At 45.0% G+C, this 20,390-nt stretch overlaps 1 protein-coding gene across 9 annotated transcripts in view; it reads right to left on the reverse strand.

Moving 5' to 3' along the window:
* Nucleotides 1-20,390, reverse strand: part of WAC (WW domain containing adaptor with coiled-coil) — a 554,026-nt gene that overhangs the window by 437,589 nt on the left and 96,047 nt on the right. For all 9 annotated transcript variants that reach the window (XM_069211302.1, XM_069211303.1, XM_069211305.1 and 6 more), the window contains exon 4: nucleotides 18,372-18,475. In XM_069211302.1, the coding sequence (XP_069067403.1) occupies nucleotides 18,372-18,475 (104 nt within the window). The remainder of the gene's footprint in view (nucleotides 1-18,371; nucleotides 18,476-20,390) is intronic.

Genomic DNA, 20,390 nt, shown 5'->3' on the forward strand with positions numbered 1-20,390 from the left:
CTGTGGAGTTCGTGTTTGACAAACTCCCAGACCATATACTCTTATGGCTACCCTGCACTTACAATGTCTAAGGTTTTGTTTAGACACTGTAGGGGCACAGTGCTCATGCACTGGTACCCTCACCTATGGTATAGTGCACCCTGCCTTAGGGCTGTAAGGCCTGCTAGAGGGGTGTCTTACCTATACTGCATAGGCAGTGAGAGGCTGGCATGGCACCCTGAGGGGAGTGCCATGTCGACTTACTCATTTTGTTCTCACTAGCACACACAGGCTTGTAAGCAGTGTGTCTGTGCTGAGTGAGGGGTCTCTAGGGTGGCATAAGACATGCTGCAGCCCTTAGAGACCTTCCTTGGCATCAGGGCCCTTGGTACTAGAAGTACCAGTTACAAGGGACTTATCTGAATGCCAGGGTGTGCCAATTGTGGATACAATGGTACATTTTAGGTGAAGGAACACTGGTGCTGGGGCCTGGTTAGCAGGGTCCCAGCACACTTCTCAGTCAAGTCAGCATCAGTATCAGGCAAAAAGTGGGGGGTAACTGCAACAGGGAGCCATTTCTTTACACTCACTCTACTCCTCTCGTCTGATTAAGAGGTTCTTGAAGGGGCTTCTCAGAGTTTTCCCTCCTTTCAGACCACCACCTCCTTCCTGGAACCTGAATATTGTCTTAGCACAACTGATGAAGCATCCGTTTGAGCCGATCCATCGTGCTTCTCTCAAGTTCCTGTCATGGAAGGTTGCTTTATTGGCAGCTCTCACATCAGCTAGGCAAGTCAGCGAGGTGCAAGCTCATTCCATTCAAGAGCCATTCCTACAGCTTAAACACGACAGACTGCTAATGCGCACTAACCCGCATTTTATTCCAAAGGTTCCTTCAGACTTTCACATCAACGAACCTTTAGTCTTCAAATCCTTTTTTTCCACATCCATCTACTCCGGCTGAGAGGGCATTACAATCCTTAGACTCCTGCAAGGGGGAGGCGATAAGCATCTCCACCCAGTGCAGGCTTTGTTACTAGCCACAGAGTGACAAAGGCACTCTCCCCATGTGGCCAGCAACATGTCTCGAGTGTGGCAGGCTGCTAAAACCAGTCACCCTACACAGGTAGTTGGTTAAGGTTTCAGGGGGCACCTCTAAGGTGCCCTCTGGGGTGTATTTTACAATAAAATGTACACTGGCATCTGTGTGCATTTATTGTGCTGAGAAGTTTGATACCAAACTTCCCAGTTTTCAGTGTAGCCATTATGGTGCTGTGGAGTTCGTGTTTGACAGATCCCAGACCATATACTCTTATGGCTACCGTGCACTTACAATGTCTAAGGTTTTGCTTAGACACTGTAGGGGCACAGTGCTCATGCACTGGTGCCCTCACCTATGGTATAGTGCACCCTGCCTTAGGGCTGTAAGGCCTGCTAGAGGGGTGACTTAGCTATACTGCATAGGCAGTGTGAGGTTGGCATGGCACCCTGAGGGGAGTGCCATGTCGACTTACTCTTTTTTTGCCTCACCAGCACACACAAGCTGGCAAGCAGTGTGTCTGTGCTGAGTGAGGGGTCCCCAGGGTGGCACAAGATATGCTGCAGCTCTTCGAGACCTCCCCTGGCATCAGGGCCCTTGGTACCAGGGGTACCAGTTACAAGGGACTTACCTGGATGCCAGGGTGTGCCAATTGTGAAACAAAAGTACAGGTTAGGGAAATAATACTGATGCTGGGGCCTGGTTAGCAGGCTTCAGCACACTTTCAATCCAAAACATAGCATCAGCAAAGGCAAAAAAGTCAGGGGGTAACCATGCCAAGGAGGCATTTCCTTACAGTACAGTAATATTTCCTCTGGTGGTGAGAATAGTGGGTCAATCTGTCGTTGATGACACCAGACACAGAATCGTCTCCATTTACAATAATACGTTTTATTGGTGCTATCCGCTCTGGCCACTACTGTGGGATATTCAAATGTGCGAACTCTCTGTGGCGAGGAGCCAGGCTGATAAACGCATCGACTTCGGATCGGGGTGCCAAACCTGGCCCTTGTTCATTGTTAGCAATTGGGGTAACGGCTCCAGCGGAATGTGAGGCTTGATTGATAGAAGGAGAAGTTCCGCGAACCCACATTGATGCGGCCAGTACGGAGCTATCAATATCAGAGTGCACGGCTCTGCTTTCATCTTCGTGAGTACCCGTGGGATCAACAGAATTGGAGGAAAGGCGTAAGCAAAGATGTCTGAACAGACTATCGAAAACGCATTCCCCGAAGAACTGGCATTTGGCGTTGTGTTTGTTCGCAAACAGGTCTGTTGGTGTTCCCCACTGGGAAAAAAAAGTGGTTCACTATTGTCTGGTCTAGCTCCCACTCGTGGCAGTTAGACTTCTGCCTGCTGAGTGCATCTGCTGTCTTGTTTTTTTTTTTTTATTCCCGGCAAGTGTACCGCTGATAGTGTGATGCCTTGCTGGGAGGCCCAGTTCCAGATTGTTTGGGCTTCTCTGGAGAGAGTGAGATCTTGTGCCTCCTTGTTTGTTGAGGTAATGCATCGTAGTGGTGTTGTCCGTCCTTATTACCACTTGCGATTCTGAGATCTTGGGAAGGAACGCCTGTAAGGCCAGGTGCACTGCTCTGAGCTCCAGCCAATTGATATGCATTGATGCCAGATGCGGTGGCCATTTGCCACTTATTTGCAGATCCTGTTACACCGCTCCCCAGCCTTCCAGTGATGCATCCGTCGTTATGGTCCACAGAGTTGGCTGCTGTAGAAACGAAAGGCCGATTGATAGATGATGCCTTTGAGACCACCATCTCAGAGCTCTGAGCATTATCGGAGTTATTTGTATCTGATCCTCGAAAGTGCCTGACACTTGGAGCCATTGACAATTTAGTTGCTCCTGTTTTGGAGGGAGGTACCTGGATAAATTCTAAACTATGGCCCCGTTTCACTAATTGTAGGACCCACTTGTCTGAAGTAATGGTTTGCCATTGTTTGAAGAATAGAAATATCCTCCCGCCCAGAATGAAAGGAGGAGAATTGGACGTAGTCGGAGCCTCAGAAGCATCAGGTTCTACGAGCCGAATCTTTGGCCGGGCGGGTTGAGCGTCCACGGCCTCCAGGTCTACCATAGGCAGGTTGCGGCGGCTGCCTTTGTGAGTAGTATTGGCAATATTGTTGGGAAGAGGAAGGATAGGTGGAATACCTGTGTTGTTGATATCCTCCTCTGTATGGCCACGCCCTCTAGGTCGAAAGGAAGACTTTCGATATTGCAGGGTCCCTAGTGACCTTGCTGTGTCTGTGTCCGATTTGATGGATTGTACGGCATCATCAATGTGTTTCCCAAATAACGTCTGGCCATCAAAAGGTAAGTCCAAGATTTCATGTTGCACTTCTGGACGGAAAGAGGTAGCTTTAAGCCAACCTTGCCGTCTTAGAACCGCTGCACCAGCGAGCTGTCGAAAAGCAGTGGTTGCTATGTCCATTGCACAGTCTATAAGCTCTGCAGACGTGCGTTGACCCTCCTGTACCGTTTTGTTTGCCTCTGATCTTGCATCTTCCGGCAACTGGCTAATATAAGGCGCAATGTCCGCCCAAAGCTGTCTATCAAACCTAGCCAGTATTGCCAATGAGTTGGCAGCTCTAACCACTAGGCTAGCCATAGAAGAAAACCTTTTACCTATGTTATCTAGTTGTCTACCCTCTTTATCTGGGGGTGCGGAAATCGGGGCAGAAGGATTCTTAGATCTTCTTTGTGCTGCCTGAGCTACCACTGAATCCGGAGGAGGGTGTCCACTTAGGCAAGTTGGTGCATCATCAGGTGCTTTGTATTTCTTATCCAAACGAGGCAGTACCGCCGTAACTGTAGCCGGATTATGCAGGACCTTAAGACCCTCTTCCCACAGGTAGTTTATCATCGGGATAGAGCGCACGGATTTCTGAAACGGCTCCTTAAAGTCGTAAAGAAAACAGTCTGTTTGCTTGGTAGGCATTGGTAAAGCAAAACGTTTGGCAGCTCCCTCCTATATCTTCTGGTGGGGATTCCACCTTTGAGTGGGACGAATACATCATCCCTGCTCCTCCTTCTCAATCAGAGTGTCCAGGAGCTCTCCTTCTTCCTGATCCCCTTCTGAGATGTCGGTATCTTGAGGAAGTGTCATATCAGGAGTGGCACATTCGTGAGAGGTAAGGAAGTTGGCCTCTGGTGTGGAGTGGTAACCCCAGAGATGGGCGATGGGGGAGATTGTTCTCCTTGAGGGGGAAACCTCTTGTTGTAATCAACCAACATCGCTCTGAGGTCAGTTAATAGGGAGAAAGGAATAAATGCTCCCTGTTGGTATTGCTGCTGTTCTGAATAAAATTGGGGGTCATAGGCCTCTTCATACTCCTCCTCTTCCTGATACTTTACGTTCAGTTGGGATGGACTGTGGGCTGTTCCAAATGGCCCCTCATCATCTGAGTCTTCATCTCCCTCTAAAAGGTGTATTGGAACAAGGGAGGACACCTTACTAGGTGATGTATGAGTTGGCGTCAACTTTTCCACACTTTTTAGATGTTTCTCTCCCGAAGGTGTGGTTGACGGCGTATATATAGACTTCGTCGTTGACGGTGTCGTAGACACTGGACGCACAGAGATTTTAATAGAAGAAAGTCTAGCCGACGAGTCTACCGTCGACGAGGTTGTCAACGACGGTAGGGCTGACACTGACATCAGCGACGATGAATAGACGGTCGTCGACACGGATGTCGTAGCTGCAGTTCTTGTCGACAGTGGGGTACCTGTCCTCGTCGACGATGTTGCCGGTGGAAACACAGAAGTAGATGTCGTCGCCGGAAAAGCACTCACCGACGGTACCGTCGACGATGAATCCGTCGTCGATGATGCTTTCTTCCCAGTTACAGAGGATGGCTTCTTAAAAGGCACAGAAGGTGGTGGTACAGAGGAAGATTTCCTGTGCCTCTCTGAACTGGAAGAATAGTCTTTCCCCTCTTTCCTGGAAACTTTTTGGGGAAGAAGATGGGCTGCGGCCCTTATAAGACCCTGAAGCAGTCTTTTTGTGGGCTTTTCTTGAGAGTTATGAGGGAGATCTGGAGCCTGATCTCACCCTCTTTGATGATCTCTTGGATATTGAAGATTCATCACTCTCAGAGTCAGAAACTGGGTCTTTACTATGTTTTAGTTTCAGCAGCCATATCAATAATCTGCCTTCCCTGTCCTTTAAAGTTTTAGAGGAAAAGGTACGACAAATCTTACAATCTTTAGCTGAATGGTCTGGGTAGGGGCAGTAAATGCAGTCTTGGTGAGGGTCTTCAGAATGAAGCCTTTTCTTTCCACAAGTCTTGCAGTCTCTGAAGAGACCCTTCTTCTCCTTGTCAGACATAGTTGGAAAATAGTTGACAAATCAAGTTCGATAAGTTTCTCTGAGAGAAAAATGTTGAAAAAGGTGTGAAGAAAGAGCAGAGCTCTGAGGAGACTCCCTAGCACGACGTGCAGTAGAAAATCTGAGGTGCTGGAGCTTCTCTCAGGAGGATTCTGGAGGGTGCGGTCGCCTGATTGGTGGATGCTCAAGTTTGATCCTTTTCACAAAATGACTGATAGACTGTTAAATTGAAGAGGCCTAGGGCCTTTTTTCTTTGTTAATATATCTTGACATTACTTGTGTAAATTATACCGGGGACTACCATCTCGAAGACGGGGAATGATTCAAGCATGTGAATCTATGAAAGTTCCAATACTGGAGTAACCGTGGTTCTGCCTTGCATAGTGCTTCAAAAGATGTTTTTATTAGTTGTGTTAACCCCAAGCGGAGGTTGAAATTTAGAGTCTGTGCTGATCTCCGTGGAGCTTTTTTTCTCTCTCCTTCTAGAAATAGTTTGATAGGTGCAGTAAAGCTTCTTCCTATGTGGCAACTTGTGTAATCTACTATTGCCCCTAGTGAACCTTTAGTGAGGCATCTGTTAGACTGTTGTCTAGGAGGTGTGCAAGTATATGGCACTGCAATGACTTCAGTTCTGTCAAACAGTTTCCTGGACACACCTCTGCCACTTCACACTAGTACTTTCTTGGAGAAAACAATGCCCTGGCCTTTAGAATCAGGCTTCCAGGTGGTGAACCTTGCCTTCCGGCATGGAGTGAAGGTCATGTTTTTCAAGTAGCCTTTTTACATTTCCTTGTGCCATCTCTACCAGATCTGAGAACCATGTTTGTGTTGCCCACTGTGCAATGAATACGATCAGTCTCATTTGTGATTGTTTGCACTTGCTTGTCACTAAATGAGGGAAAAATGTGGAAGCGCGTTCGCAAACATCTGACAGGTCTATCGACAGAGCATTTCCTTGGGAGTGGCAGTGTGAGTGCCTGGAGGCAAAGTCTTGGCATTTTACATGGGGTTGCAAATAGATTGTCTCAGGGGTGACCTTTCGCCAAAAACTATCTTGGAGACTAGCTTGTTTAGTTCAAACCGGTGTGATATGGATGCTTAGTCCATCTGCTTCTCTGTTTTCTATGCCTGGCAGATGTATTGTTATCAAGGGTACTCCTGTCTGAAAATCCCATCAATAGATGGGCTGGCTTTGACAGCACATGCTACCTTGACCCTCCTTTAGATGCAACATCATGGTCATGGTAGTCTGAATTTGAACTGCCTTTCTCAATACTTGTGTCTGAAAAGCCTTTGAGTCCAGGAAGACTACTTCCATGCGTTGTCTGACCGCAAGGTAGACTACACCTATGCAGTTCGCTCCCTTCTCTGGTGATCTTCTCCAGTGATTCCGTTTTTTTTAGGTGCAGGTTTTCACCTTCTGTTGTCTTTCTCTTTGTTTTTTTTTTTCGACAATCCGTCGCTTTTCCTTAAGAACTTCTATCAGCATCAGCATTTAAAGGTTTCTTACATCCTATCTGCCTAGATGTGTTGACACTTTAGGCAACAAGGTTGATTTAATATCCAATCAACCACACATGACAGGCCTCTTCAAGTTTTTTTACAAACTGCAGACAAGCAGTTCTCTTTTCCTCTGAGAATTATCTTTATGCATGGGTGATTTTACTCAACTCTGGAATTACGAGTCCATCGATCAGGCATGGCTGTGACCATGCTGAAAGAGTTCACAAGGTGAACGAGCAATAACGAGCCCTTTACATTTTAGTTTTCTCTTGTAACATTTGCTGCACATTCAGACATTAAAAGCCAGGACATGACAAATTGCTATTTAATCCCTCAAAAGGGTGGCTGGTGTGTACTTTTCTTTCTCTGACTGCAAAGTTAGAGGATTTTGTGAAGTAAACTATGCAAAATAGCACTTTTAATAGTGGGTCACACAAGGCAAAAACATTTAACAACAAGTTTGTGTTTATGTAATGTTTTTGAAGCCGTATGCATGGGAATGATTTGGGGAGAATAAGATCATGTGTGCCTTGGAAAACATGCCAAAAAACACACAAAACTAACATGATGCATACACTGTATACAAAATGAAATGTTACTGGCTACTACATGCCATAGACAAAGTATAAATGGGCATTAAGTAATGAAAATGTTACCTACCCAGTAGACATCTGTTCGTGGTATGCAGTGCCGTAGATTCACATGCTATGCATACTCTGTCTTCTAGTGTGGTATTCGGAGTGTTACAAGTTGTTGTTCTTCAAAGAAGCATTTTCGAGTCACAGGATCCAGTGAGTCCTTGTTGGTGATACTGCGCAATAGCATCCAAGTCCTTTGTTAGACTGTTTTCCCGCAGGCAGGTGAGAGAGAGGATATAGAGGAAGAGATGTCCATGCAAGTGTATATACATACATACAAATATATTCAAGGATATGGTAACAAATGGCCACAGGAATCCGGGGGTGAGACAGGGCGCATGTGAATCTACAGCACTACATACCACGAACAGATGTCTACTTGGTAAGCAAAAGTTTCTGTTCTATGACATGTGTGGCTGTAGAATACACACTCTGCATAGACTGTAAAGCAGTCCCTCCATTAATGCGGTGGCTAGCCTATGGGAGTTGCAGATGTTTGCAGAGTGTTCTTAGGACAGCCTGTAGTACATTGGCTTGGCGACTTGCTAATACACCTACACAATAATGCTTTGTGAATGTATGTGGTGTAGACCAAGTAGCTGCTTTGGAAATGTCAGCTAAAGGTAGGTTTCCTAAGAAGGCCACAATGGCCTCTTTTTTCCTAGTGGAATGTGTGCTAGGAGCCTTTGCATAGCTTGTTTGTATGCATTTAACTATCCATCTAGTTATGCTGGTTTTTTATATTAGACTACACTTATGAGGTAGAGAAAACACTACAAAGAGCTGTTTAGTTTTCCTAAAATCTTTGGTCCTAGCCATTTAGTACATGAATGCTCGTTGGACATCTAGAGTGTGGAGAGGTCTTTCTGTAAAGGATTCAGATTGCAGGAAAAAACTGTTAACTCAATGGATTGATAAGAAATTGAGAAATAATTTTGGGTAGGAACTTCGGATTAGTAAGAAGAACCACTTTGTGTGTATTTGGAAGAAAGGTTCTTCAAATGTTAGTGCCTGGAGCTCACCAACACGTCTGAGTGATGAGCTAGAGACTAAGAACACCACTTTTCAAGAAAGATACTGAAGAGGTATATGAATGAAGGGGCTCAAAAGGAGGCCCCAGGAGCCTTGAAAGTAAACATTTTCGATTCCATGATGGTGCTGAAGGCACCCGTGGTGGAAAGATTCCTAAGGAAAAGCTTTGATAACTGGGATTCTGAACAAAGTAGTATGTTGTCTGTTCTGTCAGTATGCAGCTATCGCTGCAAGGTGAAGATGAATAGAACTGTAAGCCAAATTTGCTTTCTGTAAATGAAGCAAATAAACAATGTCTTGTACAGTAGCCGTAATAGGGTTAATGTGTTTGACTGTAGCAAGCAAAAAGTTTCCATTTTGCTGCATAACATGTTATGGTTGTAGGTTTACGAGAATGCCCATAAATTCTGAAGTCAATCAAAATATCCAAACTCTATGACTTCATATCACAAGGTTGAGTGACTTGGGGTGTGGATGTCTGATCTGTCCTTCATCCTGCATGAAAAGATCCCGTCTGTTGAGGAGCTTCTCGTGAGGAACTAGTGAGAGATCCAGGAGTGTAGCGAACTATGGCTGGCATGCCTAAGTGGGAGCTACAAGGATCATGCTGAGTGATGTCTGCCTGATTTTCCAAACCAAGAATGGAATACGAGGTAGAGGTGGAAAAGTGTAAGCAAACATCTTTGACCAGCCCAGCCATATATTTGGATAGAGGCTGTGCATGCCTGTATGCGAAGCTTGGGCATTTTGCGTCTTCTGCTGTGGTGTAAAGTTTATTTGAGGAGTTCCCCACTTTTTGAAATATTTTTGAAAGACTTGCGGGTGGAGTTCACATTCATGGACTTGATGCATCCAGCTGAGCAGGTTCGCAAGTCGTTGTCCGGTCCTCTGAGATACTCTGCCACCAAGTAACTGCGATGATGAAAAGCCCACTTCCATATTGTCTGAGTGAGTTGCAACAACTGGGATGACCTTGTCCCTCCCCCCCTCCTGTAGATAACACATGGCTGTCATGTTGTCTGTTCGGACAAAGATAAACTTGTGTGACAGAAAAGCTTTCAGGACTAGCAGATCTATAAAGCTCCAGATAATTGATATGCATGGACTGATGAGTGAGATCCCATAATCCATGTACTGTGAGGTCTTGAAGGTGAGCACCCTAACCCATGAGTGATGCATTTGTGGTCAGAACGCGCTAGGGCACAGGGTCCAGAAAAGGTCACACTTTCAACAGGTTGTTGGTGCTCAACCATTGCAGAAAGCAGTGAGTATGGCAGTCAAACACTAGATCTTCCAGGTGACACTGACTGAGACCATTGACGTGATAGACCCTCCTGTAAGGGACGCATGTGTAGTCTGGCATGGGGACCAATGGCAATGCAGGACACCACCATCCCTAAGAAGCTCATGATAGTCCCGACTGTATTATGTGCAATTCTCAAATTGTGGAAGAGACTGAAAAATCTGAATGCATGCTGGGTTGGGATATGCTAACTCCAAATTTGCATTGAGAATGGGTCCCGGATAGAGCTGGACCTGAAGAGGTTGTAGATGGGATTTGAGAAAACTAATTGTAAACTCTAACTTGTGAAACAGGTTTACTGTGGTCGGAGTGTAAGACTAACACTGATGTAGTGTGCTGGCTTTCATTAGCCAGTCATCTAGGTAAGGGAACACATGTAATTTTGGCTTCTGAGATGTGCAGCAACTACAACCAAGCACTTTGTTAATGCTCTGGGAGCAGTTGTGACTCTGAAAGGCAGGACTTTGAATTGATCATTTTTTCCCTTAACCACAAACCTTAGATATTTCCTGTGTAAGCATCTTTTTAAGTCTAGTGCCACCATAAAGTGGCTGTAGGAAGTTGGCTCTGTATGCACTATTTCAAAGTAAGGAATAGTATGCACAGAGTCCAAGGGTTCCCCTTAGAGGTAAGATAGTGGCAAAAAGAGATAATACTAATGCTCTATTTTGTGGTAGTGTGGTCGAGCAGTAGGCTTATCAAAGGAGTAGTGTTAAGCATTTGTTGTACATACACACAGGCAATAAATGAGGAACACACACTCCGAGACAAATCCAGCCAATAGGTTTGGTTATAGAAAAATATCTTTTCTTAGTTTATTTTAAGAACCACAGGTTCAAATTCTACATGTAATATCTCATTTGAAAGGTATTGCAGGTAAGTACTTTAGGAACTTTGAATCATTACATTAGCATTTATACTTTTTACATAAAACACAAATAGCTGTTTTAAAAGTGGACAGTGCAATTTTCACAGTTCCTGGGGGAGGTAAGTTATTGTTAGTTTTAACAGGTAAGTAAGTCACTTACAGGTTTCAGTTTTGGGTCCAAGGTAGCCCACCGTTGGGGGTTCAGAGCAACCCCAAAGTTACCACACCAGCAGCTCAGGGCCGGTCAGGTGCAGAGGTCAAAGAGGTGCCCAAAACACATAGGCTTCAATGGAGAGAAGGGGGTGCCCCGGTTCCAGTCTGCCAGCAGGTAAGTACCCGCGTCTTCGGAGGGCAGACCAGGGGGGTTTTGTAGGGCACCGGGGGGGGACACAAGTCAGCACAAAAAGTACACCCTCAGCAGCGCGGGGCGGCCGGGTGCAGTGTGCAAACACGCGTCGGGTTTTCAATGGTTTTCAATGAGAGATCAAGGGATCTCTTCAGCGTTGCAGGCAGGCAAAGGGGGGGCTCCTCGGGGTAGCCACCACCTGGGCAAGGGAGAGGGCCTCCTGGGGGTCACTCCTGCATAGGAGTTCCGTTCCTTTAGGTGCTGGGTGCTGCGGGTGCAGGGTCTTTTCCAGCCGTCGGGAAATGGAGTTCAGGCAGTCGCGGTCAGGGGGAGCCTCGGGATTCCCTCTGCAGGCGTCGCTGTGGGGGCTCAGGGGGGACAACTTTGGTTACTCACAGTCTCGGAGTCGCCGGAGGGTCCTCCCTGAGGTGTTGGTTCTCCACCAGTCGAGTCGGGGTCGCCGGGTGCAGTGTTGCAAGTCTCACGCTTCTTGCGGAGAGTTGCAGGGGTCTTTAAATCTGCTCCTTGAAACAAAGTTGCAGTTCTTTTGGAGTAGTGCCGCTGTCCTCTGGAGTTTCTTGTCTTTCTTGAAGCAGGGCAGTCCTCAGAGGATTCAGAGGTCGCTGGTCCCTTGGAAAGCGTCGCTGGAGCAGGTTTCTTTTGGAAGGCAGGAGACAGGCCGGTAAGTCTGGGGCCAAAGCAGTTGGTGTCTTCTGTTCTTCCTCTGCAGGGGTTTTTCAGCTCAGCAGTCCTCTTCTTCTTGTAGTTTCAGGAATCTAAATTCTTAGGTTCAGGGAAGCCCTTAAATACTAAATTTAAGGGCGTGTTTAGGTCTGGAGGGTTAGTAGCCAATGGCTACTAGCCCTGAGGGTGAGTACACCCTCTTTGTGCCTCCTCCCAAGGGGAGGGGGGCACATCCCTAATCCTATTGGGGGAATCCTCCATCTGCAAGATGGAGGATTTCTAAAAGTTAGAGTCACTTCAGCTCAGGACACCTTAGGGGCTGTCCTGACTGGCCAGTGACTCCTCCTTGTTGTTCTCATTATTTTCTCCGGCCTTGCCGCCAAAAGTGGGGGCCGTGGCCGGAGGGGGCGGGCAACTCCACTAGCTGGAGTGTCCTGCGGTGCTGGAACAAAGGGGTGAGCCTTTGAGGCTCACTGACAGGTGTTACAGCTCCTGCCTGGGGAAGGTGTTAGCATCTCCACCCAGTGCAGGCTTTGTTACTGGCCTCAGAGTGACAACGGAACTCTTCCCATGGGGCCAGCAACATGTCTCTAGTGTGGCAGGCTGCTGGAACCAGTCAGCCTACACAGATAGTTGGATACAGATTCAGGGGGCACCTCTAAGGTGCCCTCTGGGGTGTGTTTCACAATAAAATGTACACTGGCATCAGTGTGCATTTATTGTGCTGAGAAGTTTGATACCAAACTTCCCAGTTTTCAGTGTAGCCATTATGGTGCTGTGGAGTTCGTGTTTGACAGACTCCCAGACCATATACTCTTATGGCTATCCTGCACTTACAATGTCCAAGGTTTGGCTTAGACACTGTAGGGGCACAGTGCTCATGCACTGGTGCCCTCACCTATGGTATAGTGCACCCTGCCTTAGGGCTGTAAGGCCTGCTAGAGGGGTGTCTTACCTATACTGCATAGGCAGTGAGAGGCTGGCATGGCACCCTGAGGGGAGTGCCATGTCGACTTACTCATTTTGTTCTCACTAGCACACACAAGCAGGTAAGCAGTGTGTCTGTGCTGAGTGAGGGGTCTCCAGGGTGGCATAAGACATGCTGCAGCCCTTAGAGACCTTCCCTGGCATCAGGGCCCTTGGTACCAGAGGTACCAGTTACAAGGGACTTACCTGGATGCCAGGGTGTGCCAATTGTGGATACAAAAGTACAGGTTAGGGAAAGAACACTGGTGCTGGGGCCTGGTTAGCAGGCCTCAGCACACTTTCAAATCAAAACATAGCATCAGCAAAGGCAAAAAGTCAGGGGGTAACCATGCCAATGAGGCATTTCCTTACAGTGGCTTTAATGAAGAAGGGAAGTAATGTCTTGAAGAGTAACCATGTGAAAGTGCTCAGAAAGAATGTAGTGATTTAATAGACTGAGGATCCAGAATTGCCCTGAGTGTTTTATCCATGAGGATGAGAAAATATAAGGAGCATACTCTCTCCTGTTCCCGGGTATTGTAATGGAATAGGCTCAATGGTGCCTTTGAGAAGCAAGGACTGTACCTCTTGCTTTAGAAGGGCGAGATGTTCGTGAGATAACCTGTGAGAACAAGAGGTGATTTTGGAGGTGTGTTAAGTGAGCTCCCAACAATAACCAGGTTGGTAATGGAAAGGACACATTGGTCCGATGATGTATCTTTTGCGTGTGAATATTTTGAAGTCTCCCCCCCTCTTCCCCCACCACCACATTACAGGTGTTTTGTGGGGTTTTAGCAGATTTATTTAGTCACTGCTTAGATGTGGAGGATGAGCCACGTGTGCTAGTGCTATTGCCTCTACAGGTCCCTCTGAAGAAACCTCGAGAATATGAGGGTCGTCTAGTTTGAGCGGTAGATGGTCCAGAGGTTGTTGCTTTGAAATCACCTCTAAATGTGGGCTGACGAAAATTACCTCTGTGTGCCTGAGACTTAAGAGAGCCCATGGCCTTTGCAATATTGGTATCTGAGTTTCTCTAAAGTGGAATCCACTTGAGGGCCAAAAAGGTATTTTGTCAAAGGGCATGTTGAGCACCGCTTGTTGAACCTCTGGCTTGAAGCCAGGACATCTAAGCCAGGAATGTCTCCTTAATAATATGCTTGTATTTACCCCTCGTGCAGCTGTGTCTGCGGCATCTAATACACAATGTATATAGTTATTGGTGATTGTTTGTCCTTCTGCAACAATCTAGGAGATATTGAAGTAGCTCCTCCATTTCATCTCAGTGAGCACAATCATACCTTGCTAACAAGGCCTGTGAACTGGCAATGCACCAATGATTTTCTGCTTCTGCTGCAACTATGCGTGCCCTTCGAAGCAATGACTCAACATCGCCACTGGTTAAGCATATACAAGAATCACATAATAACATGGAGATTCCAGCCATTAGCTTTAAGGGCATTAGCCAGACACAAATACATTCCAGAGGTGGTTTTGGGCATTAGATCTGAGAAGAAATGAAGCATGCTGGATCATTAAACTTAGGGCTTTTGAATATGGAATGAACCAAGACAATGAGATGCATCACTCCCTTTAGGATGTACACAAATTGGTATATCAGCTTATACGTACGGGTGATATTCTTTAACTTACTTATAAATACAACAATGGGTTTTTAATGCGAAAATAAATTTATAATGGGAATTTATAAACATCAAAAATGAGGTTCTTGGCCATCATATAATATTGTCATAGTATACTGGCAAACAGCAAGTATGTGATTATATTGCTTTGTGTATATATATTGTATTGAATGGACCCCACAATGGGCTTAAGGTTTCTTCATATGTTTGCGTGATGTGTCCCAAATTGTTGGACAAATTACGCCAATCTGCCTTTTAATACAACAGCGTTAATCTTATTTCTTGTAGGAGGGATTCAAGCTCACTAATCAACTGGAATACTGAGGTCTTTGTTTAACTATACACAATGTTTGTGACCCTTTTCACTTAATTGTCCTCATCTCTTTTGTCTCCTTTCTACACACCACCTTCTGTTTTCTACTAAAATTATTGCTGTTTCTATTACAGATCTCAACGTTGAACATGTTGTACTTATTTCCATACCGAATAGAATTTCGTTAAACAACCACATGGCAATGTACACTTGACTCTGTCTTACCTTACAACCGGTATATTACTTGGCATTTTATTCTATGTAGTTCTTTTATGACCACAAAGGCTTTCGCACATTGGTAGGCGTTGCCATTAATTGTATTCGGGCCAGTATCGACATGGGACTTGCACTTTGTTAGACCTCAGGATCCCCGGTAGTGTGATACATACATGAGCGGTAAGTGGCCTTGTAGACCAGATTAGAGAGTTTACTTTCGATTATGGGGGTACGCTTAAAATCCCAACCCATGTACTGACGTTCAGCTAAGCGTTGCTGATGGTGGACCCTGCAGTTTTATGCTTTCAGCTTTAGAGAGATCATGTTTGACTTGAGAAATCTGGGTTTTATTAGGCAATCTTATGTATGATATGAGATTTATATATTTCAATGCTTGCCAATTCTCAATATCTATATTATTCGTAATGACCTACAATATATGCCACCAGGTCCTTTGGGGTTTTCAGTTAGTCAAGCTTTAAAAGTACACTTTTTAGTTTGTTTTACGCAAGAAACTCCCAGAGTCAATTGTTTGATGCATGGTACTGTTGTCCTCTTTATATTTTTAGTTATTCGAGTTGTAAAAGCACGCTACCTAGTGTGTTTTTAAATGAGTATTTTAGGGTTATTTGTAATGATTGCCTTGGTTGTTGATATTCCCGTACAGATTTGTTTGAAGAAGTATCATGGTCTGAAGGTGGATTCCTGCTATCTCATTTGCATTTTAAAATAATTTCCAACATATCTATTGATTTTATAGTACCGGTCCACACCAGGACTGTACGTTGCCAACTGCTTAGCAAAGGTGTGTAATCCATACATGCGACATGACCCTAGTCAAGTTAGTTTGTCATGAAGTACTGTTGACAAGTATCTTAATATTATCTCTTCTTTTGGACATAGCCAACCATACAATACAGTATTTCTCTTATTGGGACGTCAGTTGATCTTTGAGCTATAAAACGACAGACTTAGTCATACTAAAAGGAGGTAATTTCCCTGTCTATCCCTTCCTTGAGTTGCGCTACACAGTTTTTCAGGACTAAGAATTATTGGCATATTTATTACATGGGTTCTAAGCTTCCTATGCTTTCTCCATTAACCACTGGTCTCTTACTCATAGGGTTTCTCATATACATAATGGTTCTACATATTTCCAATTTTAAGAGTGTGGCACTGATTTCTATCCAAGAGGCACTTTACCATCACATCAGTCACCCAGGGTGATACTACATACTTTTTCCACTTAGTATGATTTTGCATTATTTTACAATAAGCATAGTTTTGACAATCTATCCATAACTATATGTATTTTTGTTTCATTTACTAATGGATTGTTCAGCCACGAGGAAGTCCCAAGAAGGGGACGAAACACATGCCAGCTGACAAGTTTTCATCTTAAAGGAGATTGTGCGACTTACTTGCGAAATGCACACATCCAAAACACATGTAATTGTACTAAACCATTAGTAACTGCCACAAAATGTTTTTTGTGAAACATTAATTATGGACTTATTTAAACCACTTTTTCTGCAGTGAATAATTACCTGACCAGTACTTGAAGATTGTGAATAAGGTTCTCTTACATTAACAGGCTGTTAATCTATTGGTATTGTTTTTGACAGTTACAGTGGGAGTAGGACGCTACTGCCTCTTTGTTTGATATCATTTAGTGCTCGGCTATAAAGATTTCTTTAATAAACCTGCACCCGTTCCATTGATCTGGTGTTTTTACACACTAGCAACAGATGTGCAAACAGCATTTGAGCGCAATTCGCTGAAGCTTTGACACATGTGGCCAAACTATTTAAACATAAAAATGAGGGTAGTTCCTGCTATGGCAGCTAAACTGCAAGTCCAGAGCGAAGAATTTTAAAAAGTTTATCTTAGGGCTAGAACTTCATGAGTGGCTAATCTTGTCTGAGAATTTTACCATTTTATTACCATCATCAAGATGTCACATGTGGGAACATTTATGTGTGGGGCGAGGGGATGGTGGCACACCAACTGCAGTAGCCCTTCCTGGCATTCTGCACAGGTGAACAGTGCATCAGTGGAGGAGAGGTGAATGTCAGGTGTGGTGCAGCTAGTGGAGCAAGACACTTCTGTTATAGGTGACACCATTAGCCAACAAACAGCACGGCCCGTAATTAATGTCTTGTTGAGTCATGTTGCCAGCTTATTTCGCTTCCCTGCACTCCCATTCCCCACCCCACCACCAGCTTCATGTTTGTTGGATCTTATGAGGTCTCGAGTAACAGTACGCCTCCTGTGAACATGGACTTGAGGCATCTCAGAGGTATGATATGGAAATATTTGTCAAGAGGAACCACCATGATACCTCAAGGCACTATTCAAAAGACAACTATGATGCAGAATGTTCTCCTTACTGCAGGTAAAAAGGGTTTCGAACAATGACAGACTACCACAGATGTCAAATGAAAGGCAACCTGTAGCATTAAAATGCCTTTCTGACAAGAAATGAACATAAAAAACGGGCAATCTCTTCAATGATTCTCACAGCAGGGAAATGACCTGATCCAAGAAACATATGCTCAAATTGTTCATGACTGCTACAATAGAAAAGGTGCTCCTGAATTCCATTCCACAAATAGGTAAGGATTTCTGTTTTTACCGATATTAAGGTGTTTCTAGTAAAATGCGTCTGAGTGTTAGAGTCTTCTAACACCACCGCAAAAAATGGGGAAAGTTTACATATATGGTCATGTTAACCTGCTTATTTTCAGCCTTACCTAGAACTCTAATCACCTTTTAACGAATAAGCTACCTGTTTTCCTGCCAAATAGCTCAATTAACATTCAGATGGTGGGTGGCTGTAAACGTAACCCATAAAAGAAAGATTTGCTATTTTCGATCATAACCAAGCAATTGGGGTAGTCATGCTACTTAAAACAATGAGTGTGTGTACCCCTTCCCCTCACCTAAACAATTGCCACGATATTTGTATGTATACCTATATGTAATAATATTGTTGCCTTTAATTATTTTTGCTAATTGAATAAATGACTGCAACTTGCCTTCTGGCCACTGTTAAACATAGGTTTGGTGGGTAGAGCCCATGGGAGGTATGTTGGCCGGTGTTTGCATGCCAAAAAAGAGAGATGGTATTCTATTGTCTGAGATGAAGTCATTATGCTTTAGGTCTAGATTCTTCAGTGGAGCTTGAGTCGTTGTTCAGTGTTATGTAACCTAAGCATTTAAGCCTTGGGTTTAGAATGCACCATAGTAGGAGGCTCAGCTCCTAAGTGTATCTTCTGGCTTGTCACTCAAATGGACAATTTTGCATTACATGCAACTATTAAATATGACTTCATTTCTATTGCCTTACAGTGAGTAGCTGTAAACAATCTTTTACAATGGTAAAGAGATACTGTACAATAAACAATAAGCAATACAATTACACTTTAAACACCACAAAATAGGGTATTGTTAAATTATTATAATATTTCTCTCACTAAATATATGTGGGATAAAAATACTTACAGAATCTGAATTTTTGCTTGCATTACTGCTAGGGTTAGAAGAATGGGAATTTGAACTAACAGCACTGTGGTTATGCGAGTTTTCTTGTGGAGAGTAGCTGGTCCCTTGAGGAAGGAAAAACAAAGTAAAATGAAATTACTAATTCTCATCTGCAATATTGTGGTGCATGCATCTAATATTTCCAGAAAGCCAGAGAAAACAGTTACACATTGTAGGAAGTTGGCTCTGTATGTGCTATTTCAAAGTAAGGAATAGCATGCACAGAGTCCAAGGGTTCCCCTTAGAGGTAAGATAGTGGCAAAAAGAGATAATACTAATGCTCTATTTTGTGGTAGTGTGGTCGAGCAGTAGGCTTATCCAAGGAGTAGTGTTAAGCATTTGTTGTACATACACATAGACAATAAATGAGGTACACACACTCAGAGACAAATCCAGCCAATAGGTTTTTATATAGAAAAATATCTTTTCTTAGTTTATTTTAAGAACCACAGGTTCAAATTCTACATGTAATATCTCATTCGAAAGGTATTGCAGGTAAGTACTTTAGGAACTTCAAATCATCAAAATTGCATGTATACTTTTCAAGTTATTCACAAATAGCTGTTTTAAAAGTGGACACTTAGTGCAATTTTCACAGTTCCTAGGGGAGGTAAGTATTTGTTAGGTTAACCAGGTAAGTAAGACACTTACAGGGCTCAGTTCTTGGTCCAAGGTAGCCCACCGTTGGGGGTTCAGAGCAACCCCAAAGTCACCACACCAGCAGCTCAGGGCCGGTCAGGTGCAGAGTTCAAAGTGGTGCCCAAAACACATAGGCTAGAATGGAGAGAAGGGGGTGCCCCGGTTCCGGTCTGCTTGCAGGTAAGTACCCGCGTCTTCGGAGGGCAGACCAGGGGGGTTTTGTAGGGCACCGGGGGGGACACAAGTCCACACAGAAATTTCACCCTCAGCAGCGCGGGGGCGGCCGGGTGCAGTGTAGGAACAGGCGTCGGGTTCGCAATGTTAGTCTATGAGAGATCTCGGGATCTCTTCAGCGCTGCAGGCAGGCAAGGGGGGGATTCCTCGGGGAAACCTCCACTTGGGTAAGGGAGAGGGACTCCTGGGGGTCACTTCTCCAGTGAAAGTCCGGTCCTTCAGGTCCTGGGGGCTGCGGGTGCAGGGTCTCTCCCAGGCGTCGGGACTTTAGGTTCAAAGAGTCGCGGTCAGGGGAAGCCTCGGGATTCCCTCTGCAGGCGGCGCTGTGGGGGCTCAGGGGGGACAGGTTTTGGTACTCACAGTATCAGAGTAGTCCTGGGGTCCCTCCTGAGGTGTTGGATCGCCACCAGCCGAGTCGGGGTCGCCGGGTGCAGTGTTGCAAGTCTCACGCTTCTTGCGGGGAGCTTGCAGGGTTCTTTAAAGCCGCTGGAAACAAAGTTGCAGCTTTTCTTGGAGCAGGTCCGCTGTCCTCAGGAGTTTCTTGTCTTTTCGAAGCAGGGGCAGTCCTCAGAGGATGTCGAGGTCGCTGGTCCCTTTGGAAGGCGTCGCTGGAGCAGGATCTTTGGAAGGCAGGAGACAGGCCGGTGAGTTTCTGGAGCCAAGGCAGTTGTCGTCTTCTGGTCTTCCTCTGCAGGGGTTTTCAGCTAGGCAGTCCTTCTTCTTGTAGTTGCAGGAATCTAATTTTCTAGGGTTCAGGGTAGCCCTTTGTTAGACCTGACAGCCTTAGGGTAGTCACCCCTAACTTTTTGCCTGCCTCCCTCCTCGTTTTGGATACTGTTTTGCTGGTTTTTAGACTCTGCGCACTTTACACCTGCTAACCAGTGATAAAGTGTATATGCTCTCTCTCTGTAAACATGGTAACTTTGGATCATACCTGATTGAACTATTTAATCTACTTATAAGTCCCCAGTCATGTGCACTCCAGGTGCCTAGGGCATATAGATTAAATGCTACTAGTGGACCTGCAGCACGGATTGTGCCACCCACTTAAGTAGCCCCTTTTCCTTGTCTCAGGCCTACCATTGCTAGGCCTGGGTGTGCAGTTTC

The sequence above is a fragment of the Pleurodeles waltl genome, chromosome 10, assembly GCF_031143425.1.
Source record: "Pleurodeles waltl isolate 20211129_DDA chromosome 10, aPleWal1.hap1.20221129, whole genome shotgun sequence".
NCBI classification, from domain to species: Eukaryota; Metazoa; Chordata; class Amphibia; order Caudata; family Salamandridae; genus Pleurodeles; species Pleurodeles waltl.